This window comes from Theropithecus gelada, chromosome 7a (genome assembly GCF_003255815.1).
Source record: "Theropithecus gelada isolate Dixy chromosome 7a, Tgel_1.0, whole genome shotgun sequence".
NCBI classification, from domain to species: Eukaryota; Metazoa; Chordata; class Mammalia; order Primates; family Cercopithecidae; genus Theropithecus; species Theropithecus gelada.
Window position 1 is genome coordinate 19,983,119 of NC_037674.1, and position 25,766 is coordinate 20,008,884.

At 44.8% G+C, this 25,766-nt stretch overlaps 1 protein-coding gene across 2 annotated transcripts in view; it reads right to left on the reverse strand.

Moving 5' to 3' along the window:
- Positions 1–25,766, reverse strand: part of SPG11 (SPG11, spatacsin vesicle trafficking associated) — a 104,536-nt gene that overhangs the window by 525 nt on the left and 78,245 nt on the right. The window contains exons 29-40 of one of the 2 annotated variants that reach the window (XM_025389759.1): positions 23,511–23,725; positions 21,697–22,438; positions 12,457–12,596; positions 10,810–11,008; positions 9,974–10,111; positions 8,134–8,267; positions 6,701–6,808; positions 4,683–4,851; positions 3,326–3,414; positions 2,962–3,117; positions 1,647–1,798; positions 202–394 (exon numbers count right to left, since the gene is read on the reverse strand). In XM_025389759.1, the coding sequence (XP_025245544.1) occupies positions 214–394; positions 1,647–1,798; positions 2,962–3,117; positions 3,326–3,414; positions 4,683–4,851; positions 6,701–6,808; positions 8,134–8,267; positions 9,974–10,111; positions 10,810–11,008; positions 12,457–12,596; positions 21,697–22,438; positions 23,511–23,725 (2,423 nt within the window). In that variant the 3' untranslated portion in view covers positions 202–213. The remainder of the gene's footprint in view (positions 1–201; positions 395–1,646; positions 1,799–2,961; positions 3,118–3,325; positions 3,415–4,682; positions 4,852–6,700; positions 6,809–8,133; positions 8,268–9,973; positions 10,112–10,809; positions 11,009–12,456; positions 12,597–21,696; positions 22,439–23,510; positions 23,726–25,766) is intronic. The other variant, XM_025389760.1, reaches the window with a different exon arrangement.

Consider the following 25,766-nt stretch of genomic DNA (forward strand, 5'->3'; position numbering starts at 1 on the left):
GTCTCTACTAAAAAAAATACAAAAAAAACTAGCCGGGCGAGGCAGCGGGCGCCTGTAGTCCCAGCTACTCGGGAGGCTGAGGCAGGAGAATGGCGTAAACCGGGGGGCGGAGCTTGCAGTGAGCTGAGATCCGGCCACTGCACTCCAGCCCGGGCGACAGAGCCAGACTCCGTCTCAAAAAAAAAAAAAAAAAACAGGCACCTATGAAATCATCTAACCTGCTAGCATGTCCTTTAGACAGCAACCTGTCTGAGGGTCCTTCAGAAGCACATTTACAGTTTCATAAAACTTGTGTTCATATGCCAACTTGTAATACAGGTAAACATCTTCACAATATGTGAGTAATTTCTTCAGGTTTTCCATGACCGTGTCAGTAGGCTGATGTTGTTTATATCTAGATAAAGAAACATAATGTACAGGTTAAGATAACTTGTTTTTTTGTTTTGTTTGAGACAGAGTCTTACTCTGTTGCCCAGGCTGGAGTGCAGTGGAGCAGTCTTGGCTCACTGCAACCTCTGCCTGCTGGGTTCAAGTGATTCTTGTGCCTCAGCTTCCTGATAGCTGGGATTACAGGTATGTGTCATCACCCTGGCTAATTTTTGTAATTTTAGTAGAGACAGGGTTCTGTTATGTTGGCTAGGCTGGTGTTGAACTCCTGGCCTCAAGTTACCTGCCAGCCTCAGCCTCCTAAAGTGCTTGGATTACAGGCGTGAATCACTGTGCCTGCCCGTTTTTTTTTTTTTTTTTCCTTTTCTTTTCTTTTAAATAAAAGATGGAGGTCTCACTGTGTTACCCAGGCTGGAGTACAGTGGCTTTTCAGAGGTGTGAACTCCTGGGCTCAAGTGCTTCTCTTGCAGCCTCCTAAGTAACTAGGACTACAAGTGTGTACCACTGTGCCCACCTTAGGATATTGTATTTTGAGTGAGGGCTGTCAGCTCTGAAGTACCACTTACTATTACCTATAGAGGAGACAGTGCTGGGTTATCTCAGACTAGTATTGTGGGTGCTTGATAAAATACTTTATTAAAAATGAGTATGTTAATGCTCACCTTATAGAGTTAAGTTTAGTACTCCAAAAGGCACCTCTGATGTTTTAGTGTTTTTTGTGGTAAGAGTCATACACTGTTGTTGCCAGGCTGGAGTATAGTGGCACGATCTCGGCTTAATGCAGCCTCTGCCCCCAGGTTCAAGCGATTCTCCTGCCTCAGCCTCCCAAGTAGCTGGGACTATAGGCGCGCACCACCACACCCAGCTAGTTTTTACATTTTCAGTAGAGACAGGGTTTCACCATGTTGGTGAGGCTGGTCTTGAACTCCTGACCTCAAGTGATCCTCCCACCTCAGCCTCCCATAGTGCTCGGATTACAGGTGTGAGCCACTGTGCCTGGCCATTGTTTTAGGTTTTTGGCAATGAGTAGCTATCCTCCCATTTTAAAGTACAAAGCACTATAAGCAAACTGTTCTTGTTCATCTGTTTGCATAAATCTGTTAAAAGACTCTTCCCAATAAGGATTCTTGATATTGCTTTGCCATTTTAAGTAGAGGTAATCTAAAGGCATGGTGTACTTAGCCATAAAATTCTTAACACTTGTCTCACCTCAAAGCAGAGGCAAGGATAAATGTTTACAGTCAGCTTTTAATACTTACTTTTTGGAAATCTCTTCAAATATACTGGACTTTAATAACCTTTGCTGCTTAAATTCTTCCAAGTAATTAAAGTCTCCTTTAAGTATCACTTGCTGGTATAAAATTTCAGCCCAATCTGGAACAAAATCATAGGCCTCAGCCACAATAGAAGCCTTAAAGGGAGAGAAGTGAAGAAGGACACCATCAGAGCCCATCTGATGTAAAATCAAAAACAAACTGTTGCAGAAAACAATACTGTATACTCACTCGTGTAGTGAATATGATCATTACCAATTATGTAAAAAGGCTCTATGTATCGGAGGTGGTGAAAAGTCTGGTGTGTGTTTGGCATTTTCTCTCCCATAAATCCCCAAATTATCTTAAACCTTTTTTAAAAAAGAGACATGGTCTCACTATGTTGCCCAGGCTGGACCAGAAATTCCTGGGCTCAGGATCCTCCCGCCTCAGCCTCCTGCATATGTGGGACTACAGGCATGTGCCACCATGCCCAGCTTTCAGTGTTTTTAATCTTCCTCACAATGAATTAAGACTGCTAAGAATATATCACTCCCATTAACTCAGCAGTATAAGGAACAGTGAAAGGGCTGATTCCCTGATAATTCACTTCTTTAAAGGGCGAGAGCCAATCTCCCTGACTTCCTGTACTAACCTGAGTGTGCCATTCTGTAACTGCTAGGGCTAGGAGGTTCTTGCAGGACCACTAGCAAGAGTATTACTCTGAACCTCAACTGTCTTAAGACAGTGGTCTCCAACCTTTTTGGCATCAATGACAGACTGGGAAGGATGGTTTTGGGATGAAAATGTTCCGCCTCAAATCATCAGGCATTAGATTTTCATAAGGAGCCCTTGCATGTGCAGTTCACAACAGGGTTTATACTCCTATAAAAATATAGTCCTGTTGCTGATCTGACGGGAGGTGGTGCTCAGGCCAGTAATGCTTGCTTGCTTGGTGCTCACCTGCTGTGCAGCCTGGCTCCCAGCAGGCCATGGACCAGTACCAGTCCGCAGCCTGGAGGCTGGGGACAGATAGTCTAAAGGGCCAAAGTAGTCTAAAGGGCCAAAGGTGTCTGCCTCTCTGCTGTCTTAATAGCACAGGAAAGGGAGACAGCACTATCTTACCATTCTCTTAACCTCTGCCCAACAACATACTAGAGAGAAATACATCAAATTGACATTTTCTGTTGGTGTCAGTTAAGTCAGAACTGGACTGTCCTGGTTCTGTCACTAGCCCTGAGACCTTACCTCTGGTTCCATGAGTGGGACAGAAGGAGAAAGGATGCTAGCAGTGCTGCCTAGAGTTTGCTTTCTTGCTCACCTGGTAGAACCGAGGTAGGGCCAGAATACAGTCCATTAGCTTGTGGCGGCCCAAGTTGATGAGCATGGTGTTCTGGCCAGTGTTCAGAAAGTGAATCTGCAGAGTTATCAACTTGGTGAGCCGCTGACAGTGCTGGGCCTGTCGCACACAGGAGTCCTGAGGAACAAGGGTGGAGAGAGGCACACGTAGAGAAAGACGTAGTTGTTACCTCCTGTGTGAACCCTCACAAGAGTATTCACCCTTTCTGTTCCTGGTTGGCCTATGATGCCCTCCCCCTTCCCTTGGAAGAGCCCAAGGACAAAAGGAAAGAATTTTACTGTAGACAGCAAGTCCTAAGGCCAGTCTGGAAAAAGCCTTTGGTTACCTTGGCATAACTCTCTGCTGCATCCAGCATCAGAGTCAGGGCCTTCAGCAGCAGTTGCTTCAGCTGGTGCCCATCCTTGAGACTGTCCTCTGTAGGGGAAATAAAGATTCGCCAAGTCTGACTCCCAAAGCCGACTGTTATCATCCCACTCATAGTGATGGGGGCTAGAATAGAAACATCCCAGCCATGTTCACAGCGAGGCAGGAACACCTCACTCAGATAAAGGTTACTGGGCCGGAAACGCATATGCCTATTGTAACTTCACTCTGAAGTAGGATTCAGTGCCCCCCCTCTAATGCCTCATTTCTCCAAAACATCAAGGAAGACTTACATGGTATCAACATGCATGTTGGTTCCTGGTGAATGATACCCTGGATATACAGGCTATATAGATCCAAGAGTATAATCCTAAGGTGCAAATGTTTTCCAAGTCTCTATTCCAAATCTGTCTGCCCAAGTGGGGTTCCTGCTGAGCGACATATCCGCCTCAAAAATATATATATTTTTTGAGACAGAGTCTCTCTTTGTCACCCAGGCTGGAGTGTAATGGTGCAGTCTTGGCTCACTGCAACCTCCACCTCCTGGGTTCAAGTGATTCACCTGCTTCAGCCTCCCGAGTGGCTGGGATTACAGGTGCACACTGCCACGCCCGGCTAATTTTTTTTTGTATTTTAGTAGAGACAGGGTTGCACCATGTTGCCCAGGCTGGTCTTGAACTCCTGAGCTCAGGCAATCCACCTGCCTCGGCCTCCCAAAGTGCTAGGATTACAGGCATGAGCCACCGCACCGGGCCACCTACCTCAAGATTCTTCTAATAGCCAATCTCATGGGCTCGTCCTTTGCTGTAAGAATTTTACCCAGGGCCGGGCGTGGTGGCTCATGCCTGTAATCCCAGTACTTTGGGAGGCCAAGGTGGGTGGATCACGAGGTCAGGAGTTTAAGACCAGCCTGGCCAACATAGTCAAACCCTGTCTCTATTAAAAACACAAAAAATTAGCCAGGTATGGTGGCAGTTGCCTGTAATCCCAGCTACTTGGGGGGCTGAGGCGGGAGAATCATTTGAACCTGGGAGGCGGAAGCTGCAGTGAGCTGAGATCACACCATTGCACTCCAGCCTGGGTGACAGTGCGAGACTCCATCTCAAAAAACAAACAAACAAAAATACAAGTTACCCAGGTGTGGTGGCGCATGCCTGTAGTCCCAGCTACTTGGAAGGCTGAGGCAGAAGAATTCACTTAAACCCGGGAGGCAGAGTTTGCAGTGAGCTGAGATCATGCCACTGCACTCCAGCCTGGGGATAAAGCATTTTACCCGGCTAGCAGCACTGTTCTGGTAGTGCTGCTGTGACCTCACTCACCCCAGGGCTGAGACTCAATCAGTTTCAGTTGGATGCGGGCAGCTGCCTCGTGGTTCTCGCCAATCTCCCGGCACATGCTGAAGCACAGGGCAATCATATTGTGCTTCTCACTGTCTCCAGGACGGCAGCGTTTGATGTAGTCCAGCAGGGCTGTCTTCAGGGTACCACTCTGCCAAGAATAAAAGGGAATAGCAAGGTGTCAGGGACTGCAAGGCAGACAGGACTAGCTGAGTCATCTGGTTCTGCATTCCTTAAAAACTCCCAAGAAAAAGGAAGAGAGGAGCAAAAATGAGAATGAATACAAGTTTTATGCTGTCCCAAGTATGAGGAAACAGGCATGTACGCTTTCCTGTTGGGAGTGTGAAAGGCGAAACTTTTCTAAAGGGAGAAGCCTTAAAAATACACTCGCATAAGCTGATCTAACAATTCAATTTCTAGGAATCTATCCCTAAAGAGATAAGCAGAGAAGATGAATGTAACAGGGATATTTAATAGCAAACAATTAGAAATAACCCAGATATCCAAAATCAGGGGAAGAGAATACCATGTAGCCATTAAAACTTATGTAGGAGATGATTTGTTGATTTGGGAAATAGTCATGATATACTTTGTTAAGTGAGAAAAGCAGGATATTTCATACCTTCACTGTATAAGTTTTATTAAAATGTAATTATATATAGATGTTTTCGGGTACATGTTCAAAGAAAGGGCCTATACCAAATTGTGAGTGGCTGTCTCCCGATGATGGAGAGATACTGAGGGACTTTTTCTGTGTTGTTCTCTTTTCCAAGTGTCTTACCTGGAATATGCATTACTTTTGTAACCAGAAAAGTTATTAAAGGAATATATAAATGCAGAAGGAAAACTGCCTAAAAAACAATTTTAAAAACCCTCTAGGGGATCTTGAAGATGCACCTATGTCCAGGACTTGCTCCTCACTTGATGACTAGATTGGTCTGTCCTGAAATCGGCCCAATATTAAAGAGAGATTTTTTTCTGCTTTGTCTCTTAATCCTGCCTGGCTGGGCCCATGTTCCCAGAAGCCAAAGGTGAAATGAGCAGAAACAATGAGTCATCCAGACAAATGATCTGGAAACAGGTACTGTGAGGGATATGCTTGGTGTCACAGCACACTCAGGACAGACGGGCTCTCAGAACCCAAGACCTAACCAAGTCAGGCCTTTGCTTCCAAGCCGCCTTCCTGTTCATCATCATAAATGGCTCCACAGCTTTTTAGTCTAAACTTTTGTGTTTGATTCCTAACCTGGCTCTTAGCAGCACAATTTTTCACAGTGTCCTGAAAACTCTCCACTCTAAAAGCCCTCAAACAACCTCACAGCTAGACAATCCACTTTCAGCCTGGCTCTCAGGGTTTTTGCCCCTGCCAGAGAAGGCATTTAAGACAGTATAGGCAGGTGACAGAGGCTGAGGTGGAGGAGGACAAACTTATTTTCTTCAGTATTTAGCATTGGCCGGGCATAGTGTAATCCCAGCACTTTGGGAGGCTGAGACGGGTGGATCACCTGAGGTTGGGAGTTCAAGACTAGCCTGACCAACATGGATAAATCCCGTCTCCACTAAAATACAAAATTAGCTGGGCGTGGTGGCGCGGGCCTGTAATCCCAGCTACTTGGGAGGGTGAGGCAGGAGAATCGCTTGAACCCGGGGGACAGAGGTTGAGCTGAGATCACACCATTGCACTCCAGCCTGGGTAACAAGAACAAGAGCGAAACTCCGTCTCAAAAAAAAAAAAAAAAAAAAATATATGTATATATATATATACACACACACACACAAACACATACACATATAAATACATAGAGCATCAGCATATTCACTGACTGATCTGAACCAGAATCTGAAGCCACTGGTGATAGTGTGTGTCTTGGGGAGGTCCCCAATTCATTCCCTCCGTTTTCCTAAGAGTCTAGCATGACTGAGATTATTCCCGAGAAAAACTGAGGCTCCTGAATTGTCAGCAGTACACCCCATCCTGGAGCTTGTTACTTTGCACCTACCGGATCCAACTTCTTCCTCATCAGCACTTCAAAGTAGTGCTTTTTATGCAGCAAATCAAATATGTATGTCATCTCGTTGTACCTTCCAATGCCAGTGAGGAGCCGTACCTGTGAAGTGGGAGGACAGCTCGCATCAGCATCACCTGGAGTCTGGAGTTCTCTGAGCCAGACCACTACCATCAGTGGCTGCTTTCAGATGCCAAGCTCCAGGAGAAGGGCTAATTTCCAGGCTACCATGCTTTGCTCCCCCCCCCCATACCCAACAGGGAGCCTCTGGAGAATTCAGAAATGTCAGTCACTGGGCCACCATTGGCTGTTCTTTTTTCTTTTTTTTTTTTGAGACGGAGTCTTGCTCTGTCACCCAGGCTGGAGTGCAGTGGCACAGCCTCAGCTCACTGCAACCTCCGCCTCCCAGGTTCAAGCAATTCTCCTGCCTCAGCCTCCTGAGCAGCTGGGATTATAGGCGTGTGCCACCATGCCTGGCTAATTTTTGTAAAGAGACAGGGTTTTACCGTGTTAGGGTGGTCTCGAACTCCTGACCTCAGGCAATCCGCCTGCCTCGGCCTCCCAAAGTGCTGGGATTACAGGTGTGAGCCACCACACCCGGCTTTGCTGTCCTTAAATGTGGCGCTCAGGCTGGGCGCGGTGGCTCAAGCCTGTAATCCCAGCACTTTGGGAGGCCGAGACGGGTGGATCACGAGGTCAGGAGATCGAGACCATCCTGGCTAACACGGTGAAACCCCGTCTCTACTAAAAAAATACAAAAAACTAGCCGGGCGAGGTGGTGGGCGCCTGTAGTCCCAGCTACTTGGGAGGCTGAGGCAGGAGAATGGCATAAACCCGGGAGGCGGAGCTTGCAGTGAGCTGAGATCCGGCCACTGCACTCCAGCCTGGGTGACAGAGCGAGACTCTGTCTTAAAAAAAAAAAAAAAAAAATGTGGCTCTCAAGTACTAAAGTGTCATTCTCCTGGGCAGGCACTCTTCCTCTTCTCACCGCTACTCATCACAGTGGCCCAGTGGCTTGCTCAGTCACTCAGGTCAGTTTCAAGCCCAGAGAATTTAGGGAGGCACATGGGAACTGAGTTGCCAACTTACTTCAATTCAGAGGTGGGGGGAAGGTTCAAACCTCGTTTTGGGGAAAAATGCAGCTGTCTTAGCCCTCTAGAAAAGTTAACTGCCCTGACAAGGAGGTGGGATGGCCCCGGAACCTGGCAGGGATCTTCTCCCTTTTGTTCCTTTGGAGCAACCTCTGATTCTGACAGAAATCCTAACTTGGAGCAGAGGGTTGGGCTGCCCCGCCGACTCTCAAGTAGGTAGTGGTATCCAGATGGGCAGAACTTCCTACAACTACATCAGCTCTGGGCTGGCCCCCACCCTTCCTACTCCTCTCAAAGGTTTCCACAGGATGGAGACGGGTTGAGGGGGTTACTTACCACCAGCCCATACTCCTCACTGGGGGCCAGGTGGTTATCTGTGAGCATCCGGGCGGCCTGTAGGACTCGGATGATGCCCTCCATGTGGCACGTCAGGGTGAAGCAATGATGGGCCAGGATCAGGAGCTCTGTGGCTGGGAGGGTAGGCACTGGTAAGATAGGATTATGAACCCTGGCTGCCTACTGTCAACCTCTGCCTGGCAGGAGGGAAAAAGGGCCTGGTGGAGAAGAGGCCTGTCTGGAGAGGTCCCTCCTACCAGCCCTCCAAGGTCCGTGAACTCAGCAGCTCTAGCTCTGAGACAGCCCCTTGGTGACATCCAAATAGTTCTCTCAGTCATAGCACAATCCTCAAAGACAATCATGTAGTGACTATCCCCAGAAGGCCCCCAAAATGAGAACACAGCACCCTCGCCTTCTAAACATGGAGAAACTTCCTGCAGACAAACTGATGGAGTTCCTGCCAACGTGAATCCAAGGGCATTCTCTGCTTGTTATCCCAGCGGAAGGTCTCAGGGCCTAATCAAGTGCCATTTGGTGTTCTGGCTTTCTAGAGTAGTGAAAGATCTGACATGTACAGATTTAAAAATGCTACAATCACTGTAAGCACAATTAAAAGGCAAACTGGGAAAAACACCTGCAATGTGAGGACCGAAAAAGGTCTCCATCCTTAAAACATGCTGCAACCTCTGGGCTTTTGCATCTGCAGGGCCCCTCTCCAGTCCTCCTGACTACTAAGCATCCCTGACAATGAATCCTTTAGGCCTTCGTTTGAACATTTCCTCCAGAACTCTATCTTGACCCCATCATTCTGGCTCTTACTGTGTATTAAGACCCTAGTCTGAGCTCCAGGAATTGCTTATACACCATAGCCTAGGTGCTTATAGTGCCTGGCACACAGCTGACACTCAGTAAATACTGTTGAACTGGACCGAGAAGAGATATAAAAGGCTATTTTTATTTAAATTTCTTTTAGAGATGGATCTCACTCTGTTGCCCAGGCTGGAGTTCAGTGTTGCAATCAGAGCTCACTGCAATCTCCAACTCCTGGGCTCAAGGGATCCTCCTACCTCAGCCTCTCAAGTAGCTGGGACTACAGGTGTCCGCCACCGTGCCCCGCTAAGTTTTTAAAAATATTTGTAATGACAGGGTCTCACTATATTGCCCAGATTGGTCTCAGACTCCTACCCTCTAATTATTCTCTGCCCTCGGCCTCTCAAAAGCATTGGGATTACAGGCATGGGCCACTGTTCCCATTCTAAAATACAATTTTTCATTATATATAAGAGAAATCTGTGTAACCATTAGAAGTTATATAGGAGAATATTCAATGCCATGAAAAATGTTAATGACAGCATATTCATAAAGTAAAAAAATTATAAACTATATGGAGTATAATGTCATTTTTTAAAAAAGAACCTATCACACATTCTAATGAAGGCCTATAATGAGTTAGACATCATGGAAAATAAACAGGCTTTGAAATCCACAGACTGGGTTTGAACACCAGCTCTGCCACTTAACAGATGTGATCAGCTTTCCTAAGGTAAAGTTTGTCTCCCTTCTAAAATGCGGACAATAATATTCACTTTGCAGGGCAATATAAGAGTGAAATAAGCATGTTGAGTAAAGGTCACCTTTTTGTATGGTTTTAAATTTGGGGGTACTCATCCATACTTTCTAAATTTTCTTCAGTGAAGTTAAGGCTTTCTACCAAGAACTTATTATCCCTGCTGGAGGGCTAGGTATCCAGAGCAGGAACAAGGACCCAAATCAAGTTTTGGAGAGACTGGGAGAGACCTGTTTAGGGCCAAAATATGTAAGAAAAAGGCCAATAACTTACTGCAAGACAATTCCCCATGGGGAACGGAGGAAATCTTATCCAACAACTTCATGCCTACCAATGTGTGGTCTTGACACAGAGTGGTCAGCTGAAGAAATGTCTGGCTTTCCTCTGTTGGGTTGAACATCTGCTTATGTCCTGTACAGAGAGGTGTGAAGACAGGTGCTGGTTTTATCATAAGAGAGGCCCACTCTGCCCAGGCTTGGGCACCAGGAGGTGATGCTAATGGAGCTCTGCAGCTCTCCACTTGCTGAGCTTGAAACCCTTGGCCTATTGGTCATTTTATAGAACAGGTTTTTTTTTTTTTTTTTTTTTTTTGAGACAGAGTCTCTCTGTCACCCAGGCTGGAGTGTAGTGGGGTGATCTTGACTTACTGCAACCTTGGCCTCCCGGGTTCAAACGATTCTCCTGCTTCAGCCTCCCCAGCAGCTGGGACTACAGGTGCCAGCAAACATGCCTAGCTAATTTTTTGTATTTTTAGTAGAGGCGGGGTTTCAGCATATTAGCCAGGATGGTCTCTATCTCCTGACCTCATGATCCGCCAGCCCTGGCCTCCCAAAGTGCTGGGATTACAGGCGTGAGCCACCCCGCCCAGCCAGGACAGTTCTGTAGCTCAGAAAGCCACAGCTACTCTCAATGTAATCATAAAACAATAAAAAGTAACAGCATGTATTTTGTACATGTATTTTGTTGTATTTAAACAAAATACATTACTGGAATCCAGAAACTTGAGAGAACCACATACAGGGTGTATATAAGCACAACATTCAAATCCTTAACACTGGGAACTAGAGAATGCTGTCGGAAAGGTTGGCAATCGCTGAGGGGTAGGGCACCTGTTCCCTGTGATGAAGTAAGCAGCTCCCGTGTCACCTCTTCTGCCACGAGTTCAGCCACAGTATCTGGCTTAAGGCCCTGTGTGCTGATGAAGGCCTGGGCTCGTTTGCATCGGTCAGGCTGCTGAGAGGCCAAGATTTCCCGGAGCATGGCTTCACCATCCTGAGCAGCAACATCTGTGTAGGAACAGCCCAACTCCTGAGAGGAAGACAAAGCCAGTCAAGGCCACTTTTAGAAGCCAGGGAAAAGCAAAAGAGCCCCTTCTGAAATCTGATGTGGATAGACTCCACTGTTTCTGTTTTCTGAGCTTAAAGACTACTCACCCTCAGCAGGAACCTTAGAAAAAGCAACTACTGTTTTCTAACCCTTTCTATCATTTCAACAAAGCCAAATCCAGGTAAAAGAAAGGCTTGTCTTCAGAAAGCATCAGGTGATTCTCTTGTTGAGCACTGATTTTTTTGGTTGGGGGCTGGGGGGCGGGGGCGGCAGAGAGTTTCATTCTTGTTGCCCAGGCTGGAGTGCAATGGCACAATCTTGGCTCACTGCAACTGCTGCCTGCCTACTGGGTTCAAGCAATTCTCCTGCCTCAGCCTCTCAAGTAGCTGGGGTTACAGGCGTGCACCACCATACCCAGCTAATTTTTGTATTTTTAGTAGAGATGGGGTTTCTCCATGTTGGTCAGGCTGTTCTTGAACTCCTGATCTCAAGTGATCCACCTGCCTTGGCCTCCCAAAGTGCTGGGATTACAGCCATGAGCCACCGCACCTGGCTTTTTTTTTTTTTGGTCACCCAGGCTGGAGTACATTGGCGTGATTTTGGCTCACTGCAACCTCCGCCTCCCAGGTTCAAGCGATTCTCCTGCCTCAGCCTCCCGAGTAGCTGGGATTACAGGCGCCTGCCACCATGCCTAGCTAATTTTTATATTTTTAGTGGAGATGGGGTTTCACCATGTTGGCCAGGCTGGTCTCAAACTCCTGACCTCAAGTAATCCACCTGCCTCAGCCTCCCAAAGTGCTGGGATTACAGGTGTGAGCCATTGTGCCCGGCCTGATTTTTAAAAATATTATGAAATGTAAGAACACCAACTAAAATGCAAGAACCCTTATTATTCCCAGAGCAGCAGCAAAACCCTCAATTTCCGAAGAAGCCTTTGAGTCTTCTCCAAGACGTGGGCTTTAGGGTTTGGCTGTATTTCTCTTGTGCTCTTCTACTTCCAGTCTACTGTTTTTCTCCCCCAACCAGCACAAAGGTACAGAAAATTTCTGCTCGCTCTGGCTCTTGTCTTTATAGTCATCACATTCCATACGGAATGCTCCAAACAATCATAATGCAAAACTCAAGATATTAAGTCTAGAAGAGACCCTCATGGTCAAATCGTCATTTATAGGTGACAAAACAGGGGCCCACAACCCTAGCTTTCTGGTTTGCTGAGCTGCAGCCAGGAGTCAGATCGCCCTGGCACCTGGCCTGGTGTCCTCCCCACCATTCCCCAAAGATAAAATTATGAGAGCCAACATCCTGACAAGAGCTCTACTCCTAGGTCATGATTATCATCTAAAAGGCTAACTTGGCAATGTCCAAAATCAACCTCAAACTTCTCATTTCCCTCCCTCTCAGAAAAAGGAGCCCCACCCCTTGGCACATACCTTGGCAAGATCATACAGACAGAGGACCTGTCGACAGTAGTTCTTTCCATGGAGGCATTTACTTGTCAGCACTTCCAGGTTAGTCACCACTTCATCACTGGAGGGCGCTGTCACAAACTTCTGACTATCCAGACTTGAAGCTGGAAGCAAATACGAGTCTGAGGGGCTTCAAGCTGGGAGGTTCAGGCCTCTCCCCAGCTCTCTATGGCTCTCCCTCTCTGCTTGAGGCTCCCTGCACTGTACTCCCATGACTCTGATTGGGGCTATAGGACCACTGCTGACAGGGGCCCACTTCAACTTCTTTCACTGCCTTCTTCCAGGATATTCCAGCCTGGGATACCTCAAAGACCTCATACGCTACAAAGACTCAAGGCTACCTAATGAGTGCTCTAGAGATCAGCACCAAAGATGCCTGCCAGAGTCTCCTCATATGTTCTCCTTCCTATATCAAATAAGTCACAGTTGTGGCCTTAGTTCCAGCCTTCATCACTCTGCATCCTGAGAAGCTGTTATCTGTCTCCTGCTGCCAGCCCCTTACCCTCAATCAGTCTCCGACATACTCATTTCTAAAATGCAAATATGCTTTAATTTTTTAAGACACAGTCTCACTCTGTCGCCCAGGCTGGAATGCAGTGGCATGATCTCAGCTCAGTGCAACCTCTGCCTCCCGGGCTCAAGTGATTCTCGTGCCTCAGCCTCTCGAGTAGCTGGGATTACAGGCATGCACCACCACACCTGGCCAATTTTTGCACTTTTAGTGGAGATGAGGTTTTGCCATATCGATCAGGCTGGTCTCGAACTCCTGGCCTCAACTGATCCATCCGCCTCGACTTCCCAAAAGTGCTGGGATTACAGGCATGGGCCACTGTACCCACCTGCAAATATGCTTTAATTTACAGTAAAATTAAAATCTATTCCTGATATTTTTTTAAAAGAAAGCTCTTGGCTGGGTGCAGTGCTCATGCCTATAATCCCAGCACTCTGGGAGGCTGACGCGGGCGGATCACCTGAGGTCAGGAGTTCGAGACCAGCCTGACCAACATGGAGAAACCCCGTCTCTACTAAAAATACAAAATAAGCTGGGTGTGGTGGCTTATGCCTGTAATCCCAGCTACTCGGGAGGCTGAGGCAGGAGAATTGCTTGAACCCAGGAGGTGGAGGTTGCGGTGAGCTGAGATCGTGCTCCAGCCTGGACAACAAGACTGAAACTCCATCTCAAAAAAAAAAAAAAAAAAAAAAAGCTCTTAGCCTAAAATAGAAGAAGATATTAATCTGATAAAGGATTTCTATTAGGAAAAAAACAGGAATATTTGTATCACACTTTGTAATGGCAAAAAAAAAAAATAGAAAATTTAAATGTATATCAATAAAGCATTAGTAAAGCTTAGTACATCTATCTGTACAGTGGAATACTCTGCAGCCATTAGAAAGAAGGGGTTGATCTATATGTACTGACAGGAAAAATGTAGATCAATATGATGTAATCTCATTTTTGCAAAAAATAAATATTGTGTGTGTGCCTACAAGTAGAAAATGCATACCAAGCAAGTAAAAGAGAGTTATTCTGGGCCAGGCGCGGTGGCTCACGCCTGTAATCCCAGCACTTTGGGAGGCAGAGGCAGGCAGATCACAAGGTCAGGAGTTTGAGACCAGCCTGGCCAATATGCTGAAACCCCGTCTCTACTAAAAAAATACAAAAAAATTAGCCAGGCGTGGTGGCACACGCCTGTAATCCCAGCTACTTGGGAGGCTGAGGCAGGAGAATTGCTTGAACCCAGGAGGCGGAGGTTGCAGTGAGCCAAGACTGCGTCATTGCATGCCAACCTGGGCAACAGAGTGAGACTCTGTCTAAAAATTATATATATATATATATATAATTTTTATATATTATATATATATATATATAGTTATTCTGGGGAATTTTGTGGGGGTAGTGTTGAATCGGCTTTTTTTTTTTTTTCTCTTTTGCGATGAAGTCTCACTCTGTTGCCCAGGCTAGAGTGCAGTGGCACTATCTTGGTTCATTGCAACCTCTGCCTCCCGAGTTCAAGCGATTCTCCTACCTCAGCCTCTGGTGTAGCTGGGATTACAGGTGTGCACTACCACACCCAGCTAATTTTTTTATTTTTAGTAAATATGAAGTTTCACCATGTTGGTCAGGCTGGTCTTGAACTCCTGACCTCAGGTGATCTGCCCACCTCGGCTTCGCAAAGTGCTGGGATTACAGCATGAGCCACCATGCCCAGCCTGAACTGACTTTTTACTTTATACATTTCTATGTTATGTGATTTGCTACACTAAGCACATGTTAATTTTTATTTTAAAATATTATTAAAAAGTGCTGTAGGTCAGAGGTGGTGGCTCATGCCTGTAATCCTATCACTTTGGGAGGCTGGGGTGGGAGGATCCCTGGAGCCTAGGAGTTTGAGGCCAGCCTGGGCAACACAGTGAGACCCCACCTCTACAAAAAATTTAAAAATTAGCTCGGGATGGTGGTGTGCATCTGTGGTTCCAGCTATTCAGGAGGCTGAAGCAGGAGGACTGCTTGAGCCCTGGAGGTTGAGTCTGCAGTGAGCCATGTTTGCACCACTGCACTCCAGCCTGGGTAACAAAGTGAGGCCCTGTCTCAAAAAAACAAAACAAACAAAAACCCTTAAAGATAAAAACAAATAAAATAAAATGCAACTCAGACCATGTTATTCCCCTGCTTAAATCCTTCACTGGGAGTTCCAATTCTAGGTAAGTTGGTTATAATAAGCTCAATCTACTATATCTTTCCCACTGAATTCAACACAAAACCTGGACACAATACATGTGGCAGCTAAATAAGGACTCTGGAAAAGTAAAAAGTAGCAGGCAAATTGAAGATGACCAGAATTATCATTTTCCCCCTCTAGCAAGCTCTAGCCTGAATGCAGTGCTGACTAAAACCTAAGAACTAAGGGCTGAGGTGAAGTGTGTGTACGAGAGAGTGCAAATTCCAGAAGCTCTCTAGTACCAGTTTGAAGAGTGAGAAGGGGAACTCCTAATTCCTGTTCTTCCTTGTCCTGGCTCCCAAGCAAGCCACTGGCAGTGGTGGGAGAGGCTGCAGTGGCAAGAGTCAAGGCTCTCAGAAAGGGGAGCCTTCTTTTTTTTCCTTTTTTTTTTTTTTGAGACGGAGTCTTGCTCTGTCGCCCAGGTTGGAGTGCAGTGGTGCGATCTCGGCTCACTACAAGTTCCACCTTCTGGGTTCACGCCGTTCTCCTGTCTCAGCCTCCCGAGTAGCTGGGACTACAGGCGCCTACCACCGTGCCCAGCTAATTTTTTTTTGTATTTTTAGTAGAGATGGGGTTTCACTGTGTTGGCCAGGATGGTCTTGATCTGACCTTGTGATCCGCCTGCCTCAGCCTCCCAAAGTGCTGGGATTACAGGCGTGAGCCACCGTGCCCAGCCAGTGGAGCCTTCTTTCCTGAGCAGGGGCGCTCTGGTCTCAGGAGGGCAGAGTAGACCCCTGTTGCTTTTGCATTACCCTCCTGTCACCTGGCCCTGGGTGTAGGAATAGTCAAGATAGTGCAAGACAGGGTAGGGGTAACTAAACCTTCAGCTTTTGGCCGAAGAACTGAAAAGATAACCCTCAGGGAACCAGAAATTAGCTGAGAGAGCCCCAGGAAAGCAACCCAATAAATTTTTATGAACTACAGGGCTCACTCCTGGACTACACATGTATGGCTTTGATCCTAACTAGCATAGATCGCCACCAAGGTCATAGATTGCCCATTAGGTGGCATGCACACACAGGACAGATCTGAATACTACCACAAAGGAAAATGAACTGATACTGAAACCACAACGCACAGGCAGTGGTTTGGAACTTCAGTCTGAACCAGGTCAACTGTCTGCTAAAAAATATCAACATCCTTCACAGGATTTAAATAAGATCCATAGTCTCAAATAGTATATTTGAATAATACACTACTCAAAACGTCCAGATGCAGCCAGTCATGGCGGGTCACGCTTGTAATCCCAACACTTTGGGGGGCCAAGGCGGGTGGATCACCTGAGGTCAGGAGTTCGAGATCAGCCTGGCCAACATGGCAAAACCTTGTTTCTACTAAAAACACAACAAAATTAGTCAGGTGTGGTGGCACATACCAGTAATTCCAGCTACTCGGGAGGCTGAGACACGAGAATCACTTGAACCTGGGAGGCTGAGGTTGCAGTGAGCTGAGATTGCACCACTGCACTCCAGCCTGGGTGACAGAGCAAGTCTCCATCTCAAAAAACAAAAACAAGAAAACAAACAAAAAAACTCAAAATGTTCAGATGCAACCCCAAATTACTCAGTATAAGAAAAAGCAGGAAGAGGGGCTGGGCGCGGTGGCTCACACCTGTAATCCTAGCACTTTGGGAGGCCGAGGTGGGTGGATCACCTGCAGTCAGGAGTTTGAGAGCAGCCTTGCCAACATGGCGAAACCCTATGTCTACTAAAAAAAAAAAAAAAAAAAAAAAAATTGGCTGGGTGTGGTGGCACACTTCTGTAGTCCCAGCTACTCGGGAGGCTGAGACAGGAGAATCACTTGAACCTAGGAGGTGGAGGTTGCAGTGAGCCAAGGTCACACCACTGTACTCCAGCATGAGCAATAGAGCGAGACTCCATCTAAAAAAAAAAAAAAAAGAAAGAAAAAGCAAGAAGATTTCAACTCACATGAGAAAGACAAGATGCTAGCTAGCATTAAAATGATGCAAAAGTTAAAATCATCTGACAAAGAATTTAAAGCAGCTATAATACAAATGTTCCAATAAGCAATTCTGAATGCTCCTGAGACAAACAGAAAAATGCAAAGTCTCAGCAAAGAAATAGAAGATATGAAGAACAAAATGAAAATTTTAGAACTGAAAAATGCAGTTATGTGCTGTATAACAATGTTTCTATCAACAACGGACTGCATATACAACGAGGATCCTGTAAGATTATAATGGAGCTGAAAAATTCCTATCACCTAGTGACATCATAGTCATTGTGACATACCACGATTACTTAATTTTTAAATAAATTTAGTGTAGCCTAAATGTACAGCATTTATAAAGTCTACAGTAATGTACAGTAATATCCTACGTTTTCACATTTACCACTTAGTGACAACCAGAGCAACTTCTAGTCCTGTAAGCTCCATTAACGTTAAGAGCCCTTTACAAATTGTACTATTTAAAAAATTTTTTTTAGGCCGGGTGCAGTGGCTTACGCCTGTAATCCCAGCACTTTGGGAGGCAGAGGCGGGCAGATCACAAGGTTAAGAGATTGAGACTACTCTGGCTAACACGGTGAAACTCCGTCTCTACTAAAAATTCAAAAAATTAGCTGGGTGTGGTGGTGGGCGCCTGTAGTCCTGCTACTGGGAAGGCTGAGGCAGGAGAATGGAACCCGGCAGGCAGAGCCTGCAGTGAGCCAAGATCTCGCCATTGCACTCCAGTCTGGGCGACAGACTCAGTCTCAAAGAAAAAAAATTTAAATGAAAATCTCCAATTGTTTATTTCCTGAAGCTAAAAAATCTTTATATCATATTTTTTACTGTACCTTTTCTATGTTTAGATATGTCTAGATACACAAATACTTACCATTAAGTTATAATCAACTACAGTACAGTAGCATGCTGTACTGGCTTGTAGCCCAGGAATGATAGGCTATACACCATTTGGCATAGGTGTGTAGAAGTCTATACCACCTAGGTTTGTATAAGTATGCTCTAAGATGTTTGCACAGTGATGAAATCACTCAACAATGCATTTCTCAGAATGTATCCTCATTGTTAATACATGGCTGTAACTGAAATTTTAAAATCATAGAAATAAAATTCAATAACAGAAATTATCCAATCTGAACAACAGAGAGAAAAAAAGTTTTAAAAAAACTGAACTGGCCAGGTGTGGAGGCTCACGCCTGTAATCCCAACAGTTTGGGAGGCCGAAGCAGGCATATCACGAGGTCAAGAAATTGAGGCCACCCTGGCCGACATGGTGAAACCTTATCTGTACTAAAAATACAAAACTTAGCTGGGTGTGGTGACGTGTGCTTGTTGTCCCAGCTACTTGGGAGGCTGAAGCAGGAGAATCACTTGAACCTGGGAGGCAGAGGTTGCAGCGAGCCAAGATCGCGCCACTGCACTCCAGCCTGGCAACAAAGCGAGACTCTGTCTCAAAAACAAACACACAAACAAAAACTGAACAAAACTTCAAGGAATTATGAGATAATAACAAAAATTATATATTCATATATTTGAAGTTCCAGAAGGAGAGGAGATAGGGTATAGTGCTGAGAAAATAAAAATATTAAAAAAAATTATGGCTGATCACTACCCAAGTTTGGTGAAACACATAAACCTACATATTCAAGAAGCTCAGTAAACCCCAAATATATGAATAAAGCCAAAGAAATACATATCCAGTTACAATATAATCAAACTGCTGAAGACCAACAACAGAAAAAAACACTGACAGCTACCAGAGAAATAAGCACTATTTATATAGATGAACAATGATTCAATTGACTGCAGATTTTTCATCAGACACCATGCAGGCCAAAAGGAAGTGAACAACATTTTCAAGTGCTGAAAGAAAACAACTAATTTTCTTATTTATTTTTTGAGACAGGTTCTCACTTTGTTGCCCAGGCTGGAGTGCAGTGGCATGAACACGGTTCATTGCAGCCTTATCCTCCTGGGCTCAAGCGATCCTCGTGCCTTAGCCCCTCAAGTAGCTGGGACTGTAGGCATGCGCCACCACACCTGGCTAATTTTTGTATTTTTTGTAGAGACGGGGTTTTGCCATGTTGCCCAGGCTGGTCTTGAACTCCTGAGCTCAACTGATCTGCCTGCCTTAGCCTCCCAAAGTGCTGGAATTACAGGTGTGAGCCACTGCACCTGGCCTGAAAATAACTAATTTTCTATATCCAGCAAAACATCCTTTAGGAATGAAGGTAAGATAGAGACATTCTCAGATGATGAAAAACTGATTATTTCAAAAAAAAAAAAAAAAAAAAAGGCTAGGCGTGGTGGCTCACGCCTGTAACCCCAACACTTTGGGAGGCCGAGGTGGGTTTATTAAAATATATTTTTCGGCTAAGAACAAAAACCTCATTGTTTAATGAGGTTTTCAATGTATGCAGAAGTAATAAAAGGCAAGTAGGATGTAAAGGGAGAAGAGTAAAGTGACCTAAATGGTGGTAAGGTTCCTCCTACATTCCAGCTGAGGTGGTAAAATATTGACTCTAAGTATACTGTGGAAAGTTAAGGATGTACATTGTCATCTCTAAAAAAACCAATTAAACTATTACAAAGATATAGTCAAAATCATAATCAATTAAAATGGAAGACTAAAAAATGTTCAAATAACCCAAAAAGCAGAAGAAAAAGTTTCCCTTGAAAATCACAAAATGCTAAAACTCACCCGAGATGAGAAAGATAACCTGAATAGTCCTGTAATTATTTAAGAAACTGAATTTGTGGTTTAAAATCTTCCAAAATGGAAATCTCCAGTCTCAGATAGTTTTACTGGTAAATTCTACTAAGCATTTAAGAAAGAAATAACACCAGTTCTACACAATGTTTTCCAGAGAATCAAAGAGGAGGGAATACTTTCTAACTCATGAAACCAGCATTACCTTGATACAAAAACCAAACAGTAAAAAAAAAGGCTGGGCACGGTGGCTCACGCCTGTAATCACAGCACTTTGGGAGGCCAAGGTGGGCAGACCACTTGAGGTCAGGAGTTCAAGACCAGCCTGGCCAACATGGTGAAACCCCGTCTCTACTAAAAATACAAAAAGTAGCCAAGCGTGGTGGTACACAACTGTAATCCCAGCTACTTGGGAGGCTGAGGCAGGGGAATCACTTGAACCTGGAAGGCGGAGGTTGCAGTGATCCGAGATTACGCACTACACTCTGGCCTAGGCAACAGAGTGAGACTCTGTCTCAAAAACAAAAACAGTACCATAAAGAAAATTACAGAATAACATTCCTCATGAACATAAATGTAAAAATCTTTAACAAAACAGCAAATTGATTACAGCAAAAAATCAAAAAGAATAATGCACCAGGCCCAAACTGGATTTATTTAAATGGGGAATTCAAGGCTGGTCCAATATTAAAAAAAATCAACTAATGTAATCTACTATATTAATAGTCTAAAGAAAAAAAACCACATGATCAGATTAACAGATGCAGAAATAACATGACTAAATTCAAACTGATTCATGATAAAAATTCTCAGCAAACCAGGAATAGAAGGGAACTTTTTCAACATGATAAAGCCTATCTTCAAAAACCTACAGCTAATACCATACTTAATGATGAAAGATCAAATATTTTCCCTTTAAGGTCAGTAAAAAGGTACGGATGTCCTCTCACCACTCCTATCCAACATAGTACTGAAAGGCCTAGTCAGTGCAATAAAGCGAGAGAGCAAGAAATAAAAGGCATACAGATTGGAAAGGCAGAAATACTACAGCTGACACGAATGTCCATGTAGAAAATCTTGAGCAATCTACAAGAAATCTCCTAGAATAAGCAAGTTTAACAAAGTCATACAGTATAAAGTTAACATAAAGAACACATTTCTGGCTGGGTGCGGTGGCTCATGCCTGTAATCTTGGCACTTTGGGAGGGTGAGGTGGGCGAATCACCTGAGGTCAGGAGTTTGAAACCAGCCTGGCCAACATGGTGAAACCAGTCTCTACTAAAAACACAAAAATTAGCCAGGATTGGTGATGGGCACCTCTAATCCCAGCTACTTGGGAGGCTAAGGAAGGAGAATCACTTGAACCCGGGAGGCAGAGGTTGCAGTGAGCTGAGACCACACCATTGCACTCCAGCCTGGGCGACAAGAGTGAAACACCATCTGAAAAAAACAATAAAAACAAACAAACAAAAAAACCCAAAAAGAAAAACAAAAAAAATATTTCTATATACTATCAATGTAAGACTGGAAACGATTAAATTTACAGATGTATAGAATATGTAGAATAAATTTCAGTGAACTAGCTACAAATCAGATAGATTCCCTTTAACTTGAAACATAGCTAGTTTAAAAGACATAGGTCTTTCTATTTCATTGACTAGTTAATTGGCTAGTTTACAGATTACCTGGAAAAAAGTTGTTGTCCCCTTAACTTGGTATAACTATTCTGCCACAAGGGTCCCTTCCTTCTTGGAGACAGTGCTAACAATGCCATTTAAGACTCTGGGCCGTCTGATCTCTTTCACTTACTGCTGTGGACTCTCCTTAGGGGAATGTCGGGTTCTTCCTCAAGCAGCTCAGCACTTTGTAGGAGAGCATGGATCTCCGGGTGCAGATCCTCCATACTAGCTTCTCCTGAGGCCAGTGCTCTGCAGTGCAATACCAAGGCGACGTCTCGATTATAGAAATGAAAATACCGGCATACTCTACTTGCTTCATGCACACAGCCATCATCCAGTAGGCGCCCAATCAAAAAGTTTAGTGACTCCTGCTCTTTCCAATCCAGTCTATTCTCGCATGTCTCTTTGGATGGAAGGCTGTTAAGTTCTAAGTATTTTGATGTGTTCAGAGCAGCCAACTTGGAGAAGGAAAACTCCCTGGCTAAACTATCAAAGGAAAGTTCACCACTAGTTGAGATCTGTCGAGAAAATTTGGGCTCTGTTTCCTCCTGATTTCCTCCAAGAGTGTGCTGGGTGATGCGGCAGAGCCAGATCTGCTTCTCCAGCTCCTCCAGCTTGTCCAAGGGCACCACGTCCTCCTGGGCAAGCCAGTGCCCTGCCAAGGTGAGCAGCAGATGGCGTTCCTCAATGCTGCTCCATCCAGCTGGGTGCTCACATGCCACATGGGCCTGAGTTGAGAAAAAGGAAGAAGCTGCTTTGCTTGAAATTGAATGTTTCTTAAAATTCTCATGGCATTTTTTCCAGAAGTCAATTCTTGCTTGTTTTAGTGACCACTGTTCAATGTGTTTTAGAGTCTGCATTTCCTGTGTTATCTGTGAAATTTAACAAAGCAGATTTTAGCCTTTCTTGGATAAAGAAGTATCATAAATGCTCATGTTCCCTAAGTATATCATACTTGTTTGTTTGTTTGTTTGTTTGTTTTAAGACAGGGTCTCGGTCTGTCACCCAGGCTGGTGATCACAGCACATTGCAGCCTCAACCTCCTGGACACAAGAGATCCTCCCACCTCAGCCTCCCAGGGAGCTGGGACCACAGGTGTGTGCCACCATGCCTGTCTAATTTTTAATTTTTTGTAGAGACAGGGTCTCCTTATGTTGCCCAGGCTGGTCTTAAACTCCCGGGCTCAAGCAATCCTCCTGCCTTGGCCTCCCAAAGTGCTGGGATTATAGGCATGAGCCACTGCACCTGGCGTTATCATACTTTTTTTTTTTTTTTTTTTTTTTTTTTTGAGACGGAGTCTCGCTCTGTCGCCCAGGCTGGAGTGCAGTGGCCAGATCTCAGCTCACTGCAAGCTCCGCCTCCCGGGTTCCCGCTATTCTCCTGCCTCAGCCTCCTGAGTAGCTGGGACCACAGGCGCCGCCACCTCGCCCGGCTAATTTTTTGTGTTTTTAGTAGAGACGGGGTTTCGCCGTGTTAGCCAGGATGGTCTCGATCTCCTGACCTTGTGATCCGCCCGTCTCGGCCTCCCAAAGTGCTGGGATTACAGGCTTGAGCCACCGCGCCCGGCCATCATACTTGTTAAAACCAAATCAAATCAGCGAACAGAGATTTGGCTACAGATGACCCTGGATATTTTATCTGGAAAGTTATGGTATGAAAAACAATTCTTGATTGATCTCATGGAATGGGGTTTAAGTGGAAGCCCCCTTATATTTAATTCCATTCAAAGGAAAATAGTTGTAGCATATCCTACAAACTAATGTTGCATTTGCAGTACACATTTCTCAATAATGGGCATTGTAGGCTCATCCATTTCTGAAAGTAATGTGTGTGTCAAAAGTAAAAAAAGCCTTATCTCCTATAAATTATATATCTCATTTGATTTACTATTTAATGCTGATTTTAAAAGTTAAGATTTTAAATAACTTAAAAGACCAATGATACCTCTTTAATAACCAAGTTGTCCACAGGTAACTCAGCTAATTCTGCTACCCTCCTGGCCAAAGCGAACTGTCCGTCTGTCTGCAGTCTTTCCAAAATAGATTTACATTCATGCTGAAAATTCTCAATACTGTAGCAGGTAATAATTATATGATTAATGGCTATGGATGTATCCTTCAAAATTTGGCAAAGGACATACAGCTTTTTCACATCTGGACCTATGGCAAAGAGAAGAGGATATAAACATTTAGTCAATAAAATGCCACTACAGCATTTCAAGAGTAATGCAATATCGGGTGAAAATATACATGTTTAACATAGTAATGTGGTTAAAGGAAAAATAAAAAGCGAGTTTTCTGTTTTTTTGAGATGGAGTCTCACTGTCACCCAGGCTGGAATGCAGTGGTGTGATCTTGGCTCACGGCAACCTCCACCTCCTGGGTTCGAGGGATCCTCCTGCCTTGGCCTCCTGAGTAGTGGGGACTACAGGCGTGCACCACCACATCTGGCTAATTTTTGTACTTTTAGTAGAGATGGGATTTCACCATGTTGTCCAGGCTGCTCTCAACTGTGCCCGGCCAAAAAAAGCTATTTTTCTACTCTGGTTGACTAGCAGAGGAAGCCATAAGGTAGCTCCTGCGTACCAAAGACACCAAAAAAAAATGGTCCAGAAAAATTGTTAGTGGTAAAGTCTGACTGTACTTGCTTGTCATATAGTATGAAGTGTTAGAGAGTAATGGCTGGGCGCAGTGGCTCATGCCTGTAATCCCAGCACTTTGGGAGGCAGAAGTGGGTGGATCACTTGAGGTCAGAAAAGACCAGCCTGACCAACACGGTGCAACCCTGTATATACTAAAAATACAAAAATTAACCCACTGTGGTGGCACACGCCCGTAATCCCAGCTACATGAGAGGCTGAGGCAGGAGAATCACTTTAACCTGGGAGGCAGAGGTTGCAGTGAGCTGAGATGATGCCATTGTACTCCAGCCTGGGCAACAGAGTGACTCTGTCTCAAAAAAAAAAAAAAAAAAAAAAAGGTAGAGATTAGCACATGAACTCAATCTACACATCTGGCTTTATACACAGGGCAGAGGTTGGTGGCCTTCAATGTAGCAGAAACACAGTAACCTTGGGAAGATTTTGGTCATTCAGGCTAGTCTCTCTCTTTCTGGATTTATCTCCTACCGTGATCAAATTTGTCTGACTTAGTGGTCATTTGTTCATTCAATGCAGGAATCATGTGGATCAAGACAGAGAACTTGTAGGATAGTTAAATCTCCAGCTGGCCAGTAGCCTAGGCTCTAATGTGGCACACTGTATTCAGAATGAGCATCACTTGCACCTCTAAAATTTATCTACTTACCCCAGGGAGACCTAATTGAGCTCCTCCTGATATCCCTTGGAAATTATTAGTAACACTAAGAATTCTTGGCCAGGTGCAGTGGCTCACGCTTATAATCCCAGCACTTTGGGAGACCAAGGCAAGAGGGATCGCTTGAGGCCAGGAGTTCAAGACCAGCCTGTGCAACATGGTAAGACCTTTGTCTCTATTAAACAAAAACAAAGAATTCTCTGCCAACAATTTATGTGGCTGGGTTTGCGCCCTTTCCCAAACAGTCTAAGTAGAATCTATGTATGTCCTACCATAAGAGAGGGGCATGAGAAATATTCCACAGGAGGCTATTTCCAATGCCACCTGCTGGGCAGCAGTCTGATTTAGGTAGTTCTGGGGACAGTGAGACATCCTGCACAATAACCACTAACACAGGCATGTTGAGTTTTGCTGGCATCATATAAAACACAGGTTTTTAAAGAACATATTCCCGGCTGGGCACAGTGGTTCATGCTTGTAATCCCAGCACTTTGGGAGGCCGAGGTGTGAGGAGTGCTTGAGCTCAGGAGCTTGGGACTAGCCTGGGCAACATGGCAAAACCCCATTTCTAACAAAAAATACAAAAATTAGCCAGGTGTGGTGGTGTGTGCCTGTAATCCCAGCTACTCAGGAGGTGGAGGTGGGAGGATCGCTTGAGCCTGGGAGGCAGAGGTTGCAGTGAGCTGAGGACGTGCTACTGCACTCCAGCTTGGGTAACAGAGCCAGACTCTGTCTCAAAAAAAAAAAAGAACATATTCCTGTTCTCTAAGCAAATAAATGTTAAATATCCACACATAGTAACAGTTTCTAAAAATCGGAAAAATTATAGAATACAAGTATTATAGTCATGTTTAACAATGTAGTAGATCCTTCTAATTATTCAAAG